General features: G+C 54.2%; 1 protein-coding gene across 1 annotated transcript; it reads left to right on the top strand.

Annotated features, from left to right (window-relative positions):
- The first annotated feature begins 176 nt into the window (after window positions 1-176).
- SELENON (selenoprotein N) lies at window positions 177-15,075 on the top strand. Its single transcript, XM_006924410.3, has 11 exons — window positions 177-831; window positions 4,011-4,144; window positions 6,959-7,171; window positions 7,380-7,504; window positions 8,010-8,147; window positions 9,637-9,718; window positions 9,849-10,037; window positions 10,369-10,474; window positions 11,533-11,645; window positions 11,728-11,829; window positions 12,810-15,075. The coding sequence occupies exons 1-11, from the start codon at window positions 636-638 to the stop codon at window positions 12,978-12,980; spliced, it is 1,569 nt and encodes a 522-aa protein (XP_006924472.2). The 5' UTR covers window positions 177-635; the 3' UTR covers window positions 12,981-15,075.
- Window positions 15,076-15,767: the final 692 nt, after the last annotated feature.

Raw genomic sequence — 15,767 nt, 5'->3', positions numbered from 1 at the left:
CGCGGGCGGCGGGCGGGCGCTGGGGACCAGGGACTTGGGGATCCTGGGCGGACGCAGAGGGACTCACAGAGGGTTTGGGCCCCGGGGCGGAGAGGCGGCAGGGGTGGGCAAGCCCTGTGCGTTGGCTTGGAGGGCTACTGTGCAGGAGGATGGGGAGGGACTGGAAGGGCTGCACGAAGGAGACAGGGGACAGGGACGGGAGAGAGCGGTGGGTTGGGGAGAGTGGCACGGAAGCGAGGAGAAACTGGGGTACCAAGGGTCGGCAGACTTGGAAGGACTGTTGGAGGAGGTGAAAGCACTGGCCGGGCGTGAGACACGGGCTGGAATAAACTGCAAGGAGACGGTCCCCAAGAGTGACTAGAACAGTGACTGCAGACAAGGCACAGAGAGAAGCTGGGACCCAGAGAATCTGGAAGGGGGCTTGGGGGGCACTGGGACAGCAGGGAGGGGAGACAGGAGAGGACAGTGGGTTAAAGAATAGGGTGAAATGGGGATGGGGCCAGATAGAAGGGACTGGGGAAAACAGAGTTGCCTGGGGGTGGGGGACTTAGAAAGTGGATGCAGGCATGGAGTGAAGCAGGGGTCAGGAAAGGGGACTTGGGCTCTGCAGCAGCGCAGAGGTGACATCTGGACAGATGGACTGGACGATTTTGAGAGAACTCAGGAAGATGGTATCCAACTGGTGCTCAGCCTGGCCCTTTCCTTCTAAGCAGGAGTCAGCGCTGAAGGCCCTGGGGACAGAAGGCCTCTTCCTCTTCTCTTCCTTGGACACAGACCGGGATATGTACATCAGCCCTGAGGAGTTCAGGCCCATCTCTGAGAAGCTGACAGGTACCAGGAGAGGCTGGGGACTGGGGAGGAGGGAGCCCAGGCACCGCCCTCAGCTTCTTGGCAGCTGTGTCTACTCCCAGCAGGAGAGGCACCTGCAGTAGAAGGAAGATTGTGGGTCCTGGCAGCTCTGGGATCCTCCTAGCTCTGGCACCTCTAGCTGCTGGTTTGGATAAGCTATTTCAGCACATGCACACACATATTCACACACATGTGCGTCTTCTCTTCACATGTGAATAATACTAACATTTCCTCAGGGCCGGACATGACTTTAAGCACTTCACATGAGTTATCTCTTTAATCTTCACAGTGCCCTGTTTGATGGACACTGTCATGATCCTCATGCTTATGGTTTGGGAGACTGAGGCCCCGGAAGGCTCAGTGCTTCGCCCAGGCTAGAAAGGTGCAGAGCCAGGATTAGAACCAGGGCCATCTGTCTCCAGGTCCCACCCCAGCTCACAGGCTTGAGGATGAGAGAGAATATCTGCAAAGGAGTGGATAGGCAGTAGACAGTCAATAGATAGGAGCTATTCCAATTATTACTAAACATTAAACTTGCTTAGGTGCTGTCAGATTCCTATCCCATCCTTGCTATCCATTTTTGCCTAGCTGTACTCAGTGATGGTTGTTTTTGTTTTTGTTTTTATAAGGATAAAGGCCTGAACAGCTAATGAATTATAAAATGCTTCTCTTACCACCTTACCGCCACCCCAACCTCTGTGTCCATTTCTTGTGACATTTCTTGAACTTAGGATCTTGGGCACCTACTTGTTACCCAAGTTGCCCAGTGTGAGTAGGTCAGTTGATGGGAAAGGCAAGAAGAGATGCCAGCTGCTCTCAGGTGAGTAAGCACCAAAGCCCTGTGATGGGTTTTCTGGGTCTCAGGATGGGTTAGGCAGGCCTATCACTTGCTGGCCTGGTGACCTATGGTCACTGCTAGAAGAGGAAAGTCAGATGGAAAAATAGTAATTTGCTGGAGCAGGTATGTGTCAGTATCTCAGTGGCTGTCAGTTCTGTCATGAAAGCAGACAGGTAGGTCAGCAGGTCAGCCCCATGTGGATTGACTCTGATCTCTTAATTTGCCCACTCTTTCAAGCATCCACATAGCCACCTCCTTGTCCTTTTTTTATGGCCATTGAACAAGAGTTCCCTCATAATGACATGTTGGCCAAGCTTGCTGGGCTTGGGAGCACTTTTAATTTTTTTCATATAAATCTTTTTCTCCATCAGTGGAAAATAACCCTTCCTCCATTACCTCCAAGGGCAAAACTGGACCAAGTTTTGGGAAAACAAAATAAAAAACAAAACCAAAAACACCAAATCTAAGCAGCAAATAGAAGCAAATAGTCTGTCTAGCTGGTATAGTTGTGAGTGTTTAATTTTCTGCTTTATACCTTAAAAGTTTTACAAATTATGTATAATGAGCAAGTGCTACTTATAAGTCAGGAAATAAAACTTTTTATTAAACCAAAAGACCATAAAATGCTGGGCATCATTATTATTAATAATTATTTGTGACAACAGTAAAATAATTGAGTGAGCAAGCAGACTAATAACCTTGCACATACCTACTACACCCTTCCTCTGAGGTTTGCAGATTACAGATTTAGAAAGATTTGTTGCATTGACTTACAAATGCAGAAATAACTAATTCTTTAGAACAGGGATTTGCATCAGGAGTCATGGGAGTGCTCATTAAAAGGACGGTTTCCTAATTCTAGCTCCTTAAGATTCTGACTCAGTAGGTCTAAGGTGGGTTCTGGAATCTGTAGTTTAAAAAGACATCCTGAGTGATTCTGACGATCCTGATTAAGAACTGCTTCAAATATACCCATTCAATCTGTCAGTCAGTCTGTCCACAAATGCCAAACATGCTCTCTACAACAAACCTGCTCTGAGAGAGCAGACATGACGAGAGCCACCCCTCCTTTATTCCATTATCCGTGTATCTGGGGCCCCATCCTTCTAGTAGTCACCCCTTTTGAAATAGGCTTCATGTCTCCCTTAAACTTTCATCTTGACTCCCTGCACACTTGAAAGTTACAGACTTGGCAGGTCTCTAAGCAGGAAGAGGTCTGAAGAATCAAGGTCAGCCACTGCCGTTGCAGCCTTCCTTATACAGATGGGGAAACGGGACCACCCAGAAAATCAGGGAGAAGTGAGTCTCCTCACTCCAAAACCAGTGCTCTTTCTGTGACACCAGAGATGACCTGATTCTGTTTCTTGCTTTCATTCATTGCTCTGAGTCCTGGGACTGAGTGCCTCTCAGGGCACTGTTTATTTCTTCGTAAGACCCCATGACAGGGACATGCATGGTCTTCATTTCTCATGTAGGAAAACCAGAGAGACTCAGTGACTTGCTTCAAATGGTCCAGGAAATGGAACTGACCTTAACTTGGACCTGGGCTGATGATGCCCAGCCTGGTACATTCGCCTCTCCCAGCCCCAGAAAGTAGCTTCTCTCTGGTGCTAGGGATCCCAGCTGGGAGAAGCAGCTGCCTGCCCACATGCCACCTTTGGTGGGCCCAGCACTGAGTTCATCTGGGACTTGGTTTGGAGGACAAAAGGTAGGACAAAGTGAGAATGGCCTGGTAGAAAGAACACAGGTTAGAGTCGGGAGAATTAGCTTTGAGCCCCAGCTCCCTGGCTCCCTGACTCTGACACCCCCGGTAAAGTAGCACAGCTAAAGTTTATTATGGGTTTACTCTACCAGGCTTGATGCGAACACTACGTGGATTATCTTATTTAATCCTCATAACAGCCACTGTCCAGCCATCACACAGCTGGTGAAGGGTGGGGCTGGGACTTGAACCCAAGTCATCTGGTTCTTGAGCGTTTGAAGAAACTGAGGCTCTGAGATCTTAACTCCCCCAGAATGGGGTTGTGGTTAATCATGGGTTTAGAGTAAAACAGGCCTGAGTTTGAATCCTGACTCCCCCACTACCTAGTTGTGTGACCTTGGGGAAATGATTTTACCTCTCTGAGCCTCTACTTTCTCATTTATAAAACAGGAATTGCTAATAATGTAGCCTCTCACAGGGCTACTATGACACTAAAATACATATCATTTGTTACTTTGGTCATTGTTGACTGTTCCCCCCAGCTCCCGATGGCTTCCTTAGTCACCAGCCAGTGTAGATGCCTAAGGGAAGGGCCCCTCTCCAGTGACCTGTGTCTCGTAGGGTCAACTCCTACGGCCAGCTACGAGGAGGAGGAACTGCCCCCTGACCCCAGCGAGGAGACGCTCACCATAGAAGCCCGATTCCAGCCTCTGCTCCCGGAGTCTATGACCAAGAGCAAAGACGGGTTCCTAGGGGTGAGTTGCGGGGGCTGGGCAGGGGGCAAGGGGGCCCCCACGGGGGGACTACAGACAGGAAAATCATTTGTGTGAACTTGCCTCCTGAGAATGGGGCTATGTTCATCTTACCTCCTTTCTTTCCTTCTTTCTGTCCTTATCAGCTGCTCTCTATGCGCCCAATGTGCCAGGCCTTAGGGACCCAGAAGTGAGCATGATGCCATCCCTGCTGTCCAGGCACAGTCTGGTGGGAGAGGCAGGAGGGATAAGCATGAGCCTCTGAGCCAGATGGGAGATCTAGGATGGCTTCCTGGAGGAGTGACATCTGTCAGTAAGAGGGCTCAGCCAGGCGCCCGCGGGGGTAGGAAGGCTCCAGTGTACTAGGTTGTGTTGATGCAGCCTCCTCACTTTAATCATTACTCTCTGTAGGTCAGTCTTTCCCCCACCCAGGCTGTGAGTTTGTTGAGGACCAGGCCTGTGTCCCCCACATTTGTGCATCCCCAGGCCCCTAGCACGATGTCCAGCGCCTGACAAGTACTCTGCTGAACTGATGAGCCACATTTGAGGTTCTGCCCCTGACGGTGGGTCGTGGGGTGGGGACGGCACCTGGCAAATGCTGTGCTAGCCGGCCGCGCCCCGACCCGAGGCTCCGTGGACAAGGTCTCAAGCCCATCCCGGGCCCTAGGCATCCCCAGACCCTACCTGCCTCTCCCACCCTCTCTCCTGCCCTCCCTTCTCCACTTTCTTCCTTCCAACCACTCCAGACGTCCAGGCTTCCTTCCAACTGCAAGCCTTCTCTCTGCTGTTTCCTCAGCCAGGAGCAACTTTTTCTCCATGCCCAGCCCACACCTACTCAGCACTTACATCTCAGCTGAGGTGTTACTTCGGCATGAACACAGGCCTGAAGGCAGAAAGTGCCAGGTCATTCAACTGAGGGCAAGGAGCGGGTGTGGCTGGACCCAGAGCATGCGGGACACATGCAGAGGCATCCTGGTCAGTGGGGCTGAAAGAGAAGTTGCCAGACCTCGACGGGCCTCTGTTGCCTGACTTTGGCCTTCATTCTTTAGCAGCGAAACACCATAGCAGATTTTGAAATAGAAGAATTGGTTCCCTCATCAAATGTGTGCTTTCCAGGCTGGCAGCTAAAGTGAAACGGGAGACAGGAAGACCATTTCCTGGGAGGGAGGAGAAGGCAGGCCAGGGAAGAAGTGGTGATGGAGGAAGGCCAGCCTGCAGGATCCGCCAGCAAAGGAGGAAAGGCAGGGCGTGGCTACTAACGGAAAGTGTGTGTTCGGAGGGAGGTCGGGTGACTCAGGCTTCTCATCCGCCAGCAAAGGAGGAAAGGCAGGGCGTGGCTAACGGAAAGTGTGTGTTCGGAGGGAAGTCGGGTGACTCAGGCTTCTGGCTGGCGACCTGGTGTATGGTGACCGTCTGCTTCGGTGGGGGACTGGAGGAAGGAAGCAGATCAGGTCGGGACGGATGAGGTCAGATCAGACATGTCGAAGTTGAGGTGCCTGGGGGATGTGAGGAGGAGAGTCCAACAAGTAGTCCGAAATACAGATTTGACCTTTCATGGAAAGCTCTGGATGGGGCTTGGTTTGGTGGCGATGGGGGACGGGGGAGCAGATTGAAGCTGTTTCAGCAGATGAGTGCCCTGCAGAGCACCTGTACTTAACAGGGGAGGTGGGTCAGGAGCAGCACCCCCAGCCTAGCCTCCCTAGCAGGGTCCCTCCAGAGCCCAGCCCCGCTCAGCAGGCGGCTCCCCTACAGGGGCTCACCAGCCTGTGAGCAGGACCCAGCGGGTGGGCAAGCTCTGCCGGGCCCTGCACAGCCAGCCCTGCTTTGGGAACCTGCCTGTTCAATCCCCCTCAGTGGGTGCTCCCTGCACCCCTCTCCTCCCACCTCCACTTCTCACCAAGCCTAGGCCCCCTCTGCCATGGGGGTGGGGAAGGGAGAGGGGACCCACTGTTGTCAAAGACAGGGGCCGCTCCCTGGTGGCTGAGCACCCCCGAGGGGTGCCAGGCACTCGCGGTCCCGGTGGCTGATGCCTCAGCAGGACACAGCTCCTACATGTAGCCCAGAAGGACAGGGAGGAGCTGACAGTGGAGGGTCCACCGGGGACCTGCATGCTCCGGGGTCTCACCTTTGCTCAAGCAGGAGTGCAGACAGGCCTGCACGGTCTCTGACCCTCATTCTCTCCTCTCCATCAGCGCATCACACAGAAGGGAGGCGGGTTCCTCGTGAGGAAATGGCTCAGGGCAGGCTGTTTGCCCAGGTGCCCAGCCAGTGTGGCACAGGGCACACTCTGGGGAGAAAGAAGTTCCACTTGTTTGTGGTCTCATCCTGCTCTTAACCTTCGAGATTTCACGCAAAAGGGAGTTACTACTTCCCTCCTCAGACTTAACTCCAAACCCAAACTCTGACCGTATCAGTGAGACATTAGCCTCCTCAAAGAAGAGGCTTAGAAAAGCGATTGGGGAGCAGAAAGCAAGGTGGGTAGAGGGGACGAGGAAGGCTCCCAGTCCTGGATGGCTCTCCAGCTCCCTCAGCGCCCCTGCCCTCAAGCAAGTTGCTCTGCTCTGGGCTGGGCCTAGTGGGCTGCAGGGCATTGCTTCTTGGGCTGGGGGCCAACGAGGGTGAAATGAGGCTTGGCTGTGGCGGGACAGTGCCAGGTCCGAGGCTGTTACCAGGGCAGGAGCCTCCCCTGGGTTCTTCTGCTCCCTCAGCTTATGGACTGGCTCAGGACTCGAGGGGCTACTCCACCCACACATGGGACAGGGAGCCCCAAAGTCATGGTTCTTGGTGCCCCAGAGCTTCGGCCTTCCCCTGTCCCAGGTCTCCCGCCTGGCCCTGTCCGGCCTCCGCAACTGGATGACCGCAGCCTCGCCAAGTGCCGTGTTTGCTGCCCGCCACTTCCGGCCCTTCCTTCCCCCTCGGGGTCAGGTGGAGCTGGGCGAGCCCTGGTGGATCATCCCCAGTGAGCTGAGTGTCTTCACTGGCTATCTGTCCAACAACCGCTTCTACCCACCACCGCCCAAGGGCAAGGAGGTGAGGACAGCTCACAGTGAACTCCTGGGCCCTGCACCCCAGCCCAGGCACAGCCCCTCCCCGTCTGCCCCTGGACCTCTGTGCTACCCCACCTTCACTCCACCTCCCTCTGGACCCACCTCCACCCTGGCCCCTAGACCCTCACCTAGGGAGTCGAGGCCCAGCAGGGCCCAGCCAGCCAGCCTGGGGTCCCACTGCCACCCCCCAGGTCATCATCCACCAGCTCCTGAGCATGTTCCACCCGCGACCCTTCGTGAAGACCCGCTTTGCCCCTCAAGGGGCAGTCGCCTGCCTGACTGCCATCAGCGACTTCTACTACACTGTGATGTTCCGGTGAGTGGCCTCATCCTTGACTCCAAAGCACCACACAGTTCAAAGCCCCCGCTCCACCACTTATCACTGTGGGGTTTGGGGCAAGCAGCTGTGGCTCTCTGAGCCTCAAATTCCTCATGTGTGGATCAGGGTGGTGATAACTTCCTCGTGAGAGGAAGAGAAAAGGCACAGAGCATGCTTAGCACAGGGCTGGTGGCTGTGATTGTCATCCACACAGAAAAGGGGTATAGAAAGCTGTGACACCAGGTCACAATGCACCCTTGAGAAGCCGTGAGAGCTCAGAGGAGTCAGACAAGACTTCTGGAGATGACAGCACGTGAACTTGGACCTGAGGATGGGCAGCGCTTGGAGGGCCTCTTGCCGTCTCCCCGCCCTACACTCACGTTACTCCCGGCCAGCCCTCTCCCCCACACAGTCTGGCCAGGGATTCTCAGGCTTTGGGGCCGAGTCAGAGGTTGGGCTCTGGCTCAGCAGGGGCTGCTCCGAGCTTGCTCCTTCCCCCCAGAATCCACGCCGAGTTCCAGCTCAGCGAGCCACCCGACTTTCCCTTCTGGTTCTCGCCTGGCCAGTTCACCGGCCACATCATCCTCTCCAAAGATGCGACCCACGTCCGTGACTTCCGGCTTTTCGTGCCCAACCACAGGTAGGAGCCTTGGCCTAGCCCATCCCTCAGCTCCAGGGTCAGAAGCAGGGACCCAGAGGGCCCCTCAGCCTCTGCCCCTCCTTTGTTCCTCTCTTGGGAGAGGCCTGGACTCCCTCTTGGGAGGGACCTGGAGCTGACCCTGAAAGAAGTAGCTTAAAGAAGGTTGAAGAGGGTCATTCTATCATCCGACAAGCATGTCCCAGGTGCCGCATGGCCTGGCCCACCAACACCGTGCCCTGAACCAAATGCAGAGGCAACAGACCCTTCCAGAAGCTGGAGCCTCCCCACCCTCATGTTGACCGACAGACTCTGACAGACCCATAACCACAGCCTGCTAGTGCCACCCTAGGGGGAGGCCAGTAGGTGGGCAGGGACCTGGCTGCTTGGGGTCTAGAAAGGCTTCTCAGGGGAAGGGACAGTTAAGTAGATGTCCCTTCTGGGGGTGAGGAATGTTTAGCCAGGCAGAGGGAACAGCACATGCAAAGGCCTGAGGGCAGGCCCTCCACTGCCTGCAGCTGCTACCTTAGGGGGCTTAAGGGACAATTCAGTGCCAGCCTGCCTTATGAGGGGACCTGGAAACCCGGGCTTCAGGTCTTTCCAGACTGCCCCTTAGCAACTCTGTACAGGGATAAGACTTGGGCTGGGAGCCTAGAGGCCCATAATTAAGTTGGCTGTGGGACCAGGGGTCTGCATGTTCCTGGCCTTCTCTGAGCCTCAGTTTCCTCATTTGCTACATGGGAGGCTGGCTCCTGGGCAGCAGCGAGGGGATGGCTGGCATATCCTGGGAAGAGGAAGTTGCCCCCAGAAACAGGAGTGGCTTCCTCTTCCTCTCCTCCCTCACCAAATAAGCACCTGAGCTCCTCTGGCTCAGCCCAGGTTCCATCTGCCTTCACCCCAGGGTTGGTCATGAGGGCGGGGTGGGGAGTGCGGCCCTGGACTGGATGAAACAGAGGAGAGGTACAAATGACCAGCCCCAAGACAGGCCACAGGGACTGCTGACTCGCTCTGTGGGCTCCCCACTCAAGCTACCCATGATGGTTGATCGTCAGTCCTGGGGTGCCCCCATGTGGCAGATCTGCAGATGGCACCTGGTCAGGCCAGACTCCCTGCTAGAGGACAGTGCCAGGTTTTCACTCCTGCTCCACTCTGTGTCCTGGGGAAGGCCTGCATGATCTCTGCCTGGAAGGGTCAAGGGCAGTAGAACAAGGTGGATGTGAAAGCCCTTTGTGAACTGTAAAGGCTGGGCCAGTAGAGGGTGATATGGTTTCAGTGCCTTAGGAAGAGCTGCCCGGGGAGAGGAAAGGGCCCCGGCTCTGCAGTCAGAGTCCCAGCAGCTCTGAGACCTTGGGTTCAACTTGCCAAGCCTCAGTGTCCTCATCTGTAAAATGGAGACAGTTGTGCACTTTCAGTGAGATAATATCTGACGTATGGTTCATGGACCTTGAGGATGGTGGTGGTCTGCCCTGGCAGCTCTCTCACTCATCCCCAGGTCTCTGAATGTGGACATGGAGTGGCTGTATGGGGCCAGTGAGAGCAGCAACATGGAAGTGGACATCGGCTACATACCCCAGGTGAGAGCACGATGATCCGCCTCTGCAATGCGTGAGGGATCTGTGAGGGTCTCTCAGGGCCCCTTCAGGATCCTTGCCCATCTCTGAGACATCCCTTACTGATGTCATCCTTCGCTGACCTCCGGCTCAGATGGAGCTGGAGGCCACAGGCCCCTCAATACCCTCCGTGATCCTGGACGAAGATGGCAACATGATCAACAGCCGGCTGCCCTCGGGGGAGCCCCTCCAGTTTGTGTTTGAGGAAATCAAGTGGCAGCAGGAGCTGAGCTGGGAGGAGGCCGCCCGGCGCCTGGAGGTGGCCATGTACCCCTTCAAGAAGGTGAGGCTGGGCACGAAGGCCAGGGTCAGGCTCCATGGGGTTGGAGCTGTGGGAGCAGCAGATGAGCACAGGGCTGTGGGCTGTGTGCAGAGCTTGCTGCAGGGCCCAGTGGTGCCAGGGGAACCTCTCCTTTGCCATCCAGAACTTGGACGAGGCATCCCTCATTTCAGCAGCGCCCCTTCTCACACACACACAACCCCCAACACACGTGCATACACACACCATATATACTACACACAGACCACACATGCACGTACACATTACACACTCAGCCTCTGAATGGGACCCTGGCTGCACACAGTAGCTTCTTTCTGTCTCGGCTTGGCCCCAGGTCACCTACCTGCCATTCACCGAGGCCTTCGACCAAGCCAAGGCCAAGAACAAGCTGGTGCACTCGATCCTGCTGTGGGGGGCCCTGGACGACCAGTCCTGCTGAGGTGAGGGAAACCTGGCCAGTCCAAGGAGAGAATGGGAGGGGAGACTTCACACCCTCTGGGTATAGGAGGTTCTGAGAGCAACAGGCTTCTGCTGTTGGAGCATGAAAGACTTGGGGACCACACAGGGCAGGTGCGTGGGCTGAGGGCTTGGGGGAGGTTTCTGTGCCGAACTCAGAGGAAACTATTGGACACAGTAGAAAGATTCCCCAGCTCAGTCATTTTCAGCTTGGAAACTGGCCAAGTGACTTCCCCTCCCTGAGCCTCAGTTTCTCAATAGTGAAGGACAGGTAACATACTTGCTTCCCAGAGTTGTAAAGATGGATGTGAAAGTGCCTGTGCTCTGTACGGTGTGGCACACAACTGAGAGAAAATAGTGCCACAGGCTGGGCATTCATTCACTTATTCAGGAGACCTGCTAGGTGCAAAGTGCTTTGGTTGTTCGGCAGTCGGTACAAAGATGAGGAAAACAATGAGCCTATCCTCATCCAGTTAAACAGCAAACATCCTGGGCACCTTCTGTGCCAAGCCATAGGCTCATTGCTAGGAGTCTTGCAATGAGGAAGTCAGAAGTGGCCCCTGTCCCTAGGGAGCGCATCTGCTGCAGAAGGCAGATGTTGAATGAATAAGTACAAGCGTGGTAAGTGTTACACAAAAGAAGGACCGGTGACACTAGAGTGTGGGAGTCAGGGACAGTTTCTTAGAGAAACTGATGTTTAAGCTGTGACTTTGGAGGATGAGTAGGAGTTTGCCAAATGACAGAAGGAAGAGTATTTTAGATCGAACAGTCTTGCAAAGGCCCCAGGAGCCAGAGTTTAGTGGATTTAAGACTGAAAGTCCCTGAGCGGGGTAGGGCTCCACCCTATATCTCAGCCCAGGATGTTATTGATGTAAATTACAGCTACCATTTATTCATCATCTGCTCTGTGGCAGGCTCTTTGCTTCTGTTATTTCACCTTGGTGCAGGGATCATTCTACAGCCCATGAGGTTTATTGCTGATGGAAACCCAGTAAGACATGTGGGGTGTCTCACTCTTCTGGCCTTGCCTCTCCCTGAACAGGTTCAGGGCGGACTCTCCGGGAGACTGTCCTGGAAAGTTCGCCCATCCTCACCCTCCTCAATGAGAGCTTCATTAGCACCTGGTCCCTGGTGAAGGAGCTGGAGGACCTGCAAGTGAGTGCAGAGTGGGTGGGAACAGCCCCTGGGACGATACTGGGGGCCGAGGCATTAGGACTGTGCCCAACTGTCCCCATAGAGCAACCAGGAGAACCCATCCCACAAGAAGCTGGCTGACCTGCACCTGGAGAAGTACAGCTTCCCCGTGGAGATGATGATCTGCTTGCCCAATGGCACTGTGGTAGGACAGCCCCACCGCCTGTACCTAGCCTGCGGCCAGGCACTGTGGGGCAGAGGAAGCAACTAGCCAGGGGCATAGACTCACAGACCTTATCATGCCTCAGGTTTGGCTCCACCACTTCCTGGCTGGTGTCTTAACCAATCTGAGCCTCAGTTATCCAATCCATGAAGTAGGAAACCTGTTGCCTACTCTGCCTGTCTCACGCGGGTGTCAGGAGGCTCCCATGGGAAGGGGGACCTCAACAGCACTTTGGGGACCAGGTAGCAGCAGCGTGGGCACAGTGTAGCAGCAGAGTAGACAGGAACATGGCCTGGAAGGGAAGGCTAACCTTGGACCATTGTGGCCAGCCCTGGAATGGAAGGAGGAAGGTGGAGGGATCAGGCCTTGTGACAGGCAGAGAGGACCAGGCGATGCCCCAGGCTGAGCCAAGCTTCAAGACCCTACTTCTCCCTCAGGGCCCCTTACAAGCACTCATGCATGCCCTCAAATTGGATTCTCAAAGCCCACTTTACAAACAAGGAAACTGAGGCTCGAAAGGTCCAGAAACCTGGCAAAAGTGCACAAGTGAAGTGTAGCTGGCTTTGAAACCAGGCCTACCTGTGAGCCTCAGAATCTCCTCTTTCGACAGGAGATGGGGAGTCCAGGGGTCACGGGAGCAGAGGAGAAGAGGGGTCCTAGCGTGGGGCTGAGGGAAAGGCGGTATTGAAAGACATGAGGTTTTCACCTAGTGGACGAGGTGTGGAGGCTCTGTGGTCAGAGGGCCCTGTGTGAGCAGAGGCAGGAGAGGCAGGAACCGGGGTCGGGTTCTGGCCAGTGCTCATAAGTGCCCTGCCTATCCGCTGTCTGCCCCAAAGCGAGGATAGTAGAGGCCTAAGAGCAGCTGCCTCTCCCAAGGACACTTGAGCAGACAGGGAGCAGAGGGGCGCTGCGCCTGGGTGGGTCCCCGCCCCCCTCACCCAGTCACCCAGTCGCTCTCCCAGGTCCACCACATCAACGCCAACTACTTCTTGGACATCACCTCCATGAAGCCTGAGGACATCGAGAACAATGTCTTCAGCTTCTCATCTACCTTTGAAGACCCGTCCACGGCCACCTACATGCAGTTCCTGAAGGAGGGCCTTCGACGTGGCCTGCCCCTCCTCCAGCCCTAGCATGCCTGCCTCACCTAGGCAGGGAGAAGCCAGGCTGAGGGGGTGCTGGATAGAAAGGCTTCCAATGCTGACAGACAGGCCTCTCAGCCCCAGAGCGGTCAAACATCACACACTCCCACCCCACTACTCCCAAGTTGCCTGTGAGGTCGGAGGTCAACTAAGGGTGGCCATCCTAGTTTTGCCTGTATTAAGGGGTTGACAAGGATGAGCTGACTGGATGGGCGAACCTGTAGCTCCAGCTGCCACCATCAGCCTTTCACTACCTACATGGCTCCAGAAGCTGCTTGGGCCCCCCTGAAACAAAGCCTGGGGTCATTTCCCTGGACCTCACCCTCTCAGGCACATAGTCCAGGCCCTTGCTGGGTGAAGAATAGGGAGGAGTGGGTGCTAGGAAAACAGTGTCACCTCTTTCTCCTTACTTTCACTCCCTCCCGAAAGGAACATCAAGAAGCTCCAGCATGGGTAGGGGGCAGGAGGTACGAGAGAGGTACTCTTGTTTTTCTGGAGCCTTCTTCCTGGCTCCAGCCCTGGCTGCCCTCCTCTGTCAGGTGTCCTCAGTGGGATCAGTCTCAGCTAGAGACAGCCACCTGGAGGTTCTGGGCAGAATCGTCCTTCGGAAGGAAAAATCATGTGGTCTCCCAGACCTGGCTCCCCGGACCAGTCCATCTAACCTAACGATAGGACACCAGAACCTGTTTTGGGACTTGCTGGAGGCCAGATGTCCAGGACGGTTTACTGCAGAAGGCTTCTGCCCTTAGCAAGGGGGTCCCTGAGGCCTGAGGCCTAGGCCCTAGGCACTGCCAGTGCCCACCCCAGCACAGCATCATAGTAGGACTGCTGGAGCAAGAGCCCTGGTGTCACCTCCTGCCCCTAAGACTTGAGCTCCTCGGATGTGTAGCCCAGCTGAAGAACACAGCCTCCCTTAGAGCCAGCGCTGTCCCGGCTGTCATGACAGCCCAGACCAGCTTGTCCACCACTGGGTGGCCATTGACCCTCTTTGACCACTCTTTGGGCCTTGGTCCACATCCCAAGCCACTGACCGCAGTCAGTCTCTTTTTTATACATGCAGAAAAGTGTTTTTATGTGAACTTTCTCACAGTTTGTAGGTATTTTTGATAACTCCAGTGTTGAGAAGGAGGAAGAGACCATGGCTTCCTTCAGCAGCTGCCCCATGATGGCTAGATCTGAAATCCTAGATGGATCCAGCTTGATGTCTTTGCAGTTGCACCTATGGGAAGAAATATTCCTCTCTTCCTTCTCCTAGCTTTTTAAAAATAGTCCTCAGAGGGTCAGTGTACTCCAACCCCATCCTTGTCCTCTACTCAGGCCCATAAGGGGCCCTAAGGCTTTCGTTAAGGTCTTTGGTGCCAAGCCTGCTCCCCTGCCCCTGCCCCAGAGGGACTCACTCTTAAACCTGGATGAGGAAGGAAGGCAGACATCTCCTCAGACACATTCTCAGGCCCCCCATCTGTTGAGCCCCCCTGCCTACCATTGGAGTATCCACCCTAAGCTTTCTCTGTCTGAGGCACTTTCTTAAGATTACATGTATTTTCTCATTTAATCCTCACAACAAACCTGTGGGGTGGATATTAACTGTTCGCATTTTACAGATGAAGAAACTGAGTCTTGGGGAAATGAAGTGACCTGCCCAAGTTCTCTCAGTGGTAGAGTTGAAATTCATCCTGAGTTGATTGTGTGGTATTTTGTTTTGCACTGCACCCCCAAATCTCTCCCCTGCCTGTTTTTACTGAGATGAAAAAGAAAGCCTTTCAAACCAAAATGTCTCATTCCCCTCTGATCTCCATCCCTAATGAGGCATGAGCTAGCAAGCTCAGCCAAGTTCTTCATGTCCTTATGGGAGGCAATGCTTCCATGCCCTTTATAGAGAGAGGGGGTCCCCAAGTCTATATCAGTGTTTCTAGGTGTGGGTAGCAGTAAAGCACTGTTGCTGGGGCTTTCTGCATCCTCATCAGATGCCTCTGCCTGACCCACATGTGCCTCAAAGCTCATGGTGGCCCCCAGCTGCCCTTGCCACTCCTCTGCCATTTCCCTCACTTGTCCCTAACATGTCCTGTAATAAAATTGGAGAAACTAGGGTGGTTCTAAGTGCCTTTCCTTTGAATGGGATGTTCTGTTCTGTCCTTGATCTGACTGTAGGATTAGTTTGCCAGATGGGCAATGGAGCAAGATTGGAATGCCTTGGGGACTCTCTCATCTGTCACCAGAGGGCTTGAGTGACTTAAAATAAGTTTATAATAGACCTAGTAGTACAACTTACTTCTTTTAGAATCTGATGCTCTGTTATAAAGATCCTTAAGTTAAATCCATTGTCTTAGAAGCAGAGCTTGAGATAGGCATTAGGTAATTTTTCCTGAAAGGAGTAACACTTCAGGAAAAACCTATAAAAGGAGTGAAAGGGAAAGGGAAAACGATGAGCAGGGATAGAGTCTCAAAGACTAGCCTTGGCGGGATCACAGGAGAAGGGCTCTGGGCCATTAACCACACGGCCAAGTTGAACCAGCCTTTTGTAACCTGTTATCTATCAGTCCCTGGCTTAGCGAGTGGAGTTACTTCCCCCGGCTTGACCTGGAAGTCAATCTTCACCATTTGAAATATGGTGGGGGTCAGGGTGGACAACCTCTGAGGTCTCTAGCCAGAACCAGCTACATAATTTGCAGGATGTAGTGCAAAATGAAAAAGGACCCCTTTTGAAAAAAAAGTTATGAATTTCAAGAGGACAACAGCAGAACATTAAAGCAAGCAGAGTTCTGACCATGAGGCTCAGTG

Source organism: Pteropus alecto, unplaced genomic scaffold, assembly GCF_000325575.1.
Source record: "Pteropus alecto unplaced genomic scaffold, ASM32557v1 scaffold39, whole genome shotgun sequence".
In the NCBI taxonomy this organism is placed as follows: domain Eukaryota; kingdom Metazoa; phylum Chordata; class Mammalia; order Chiroptera; family Pteropodidae; genus Pteropus; species Pteropus alecto.
Note: the sequence above shows the minus strand (reverse complement) of the source record. Positions and strands in the feature narration are given on the sequence as shown.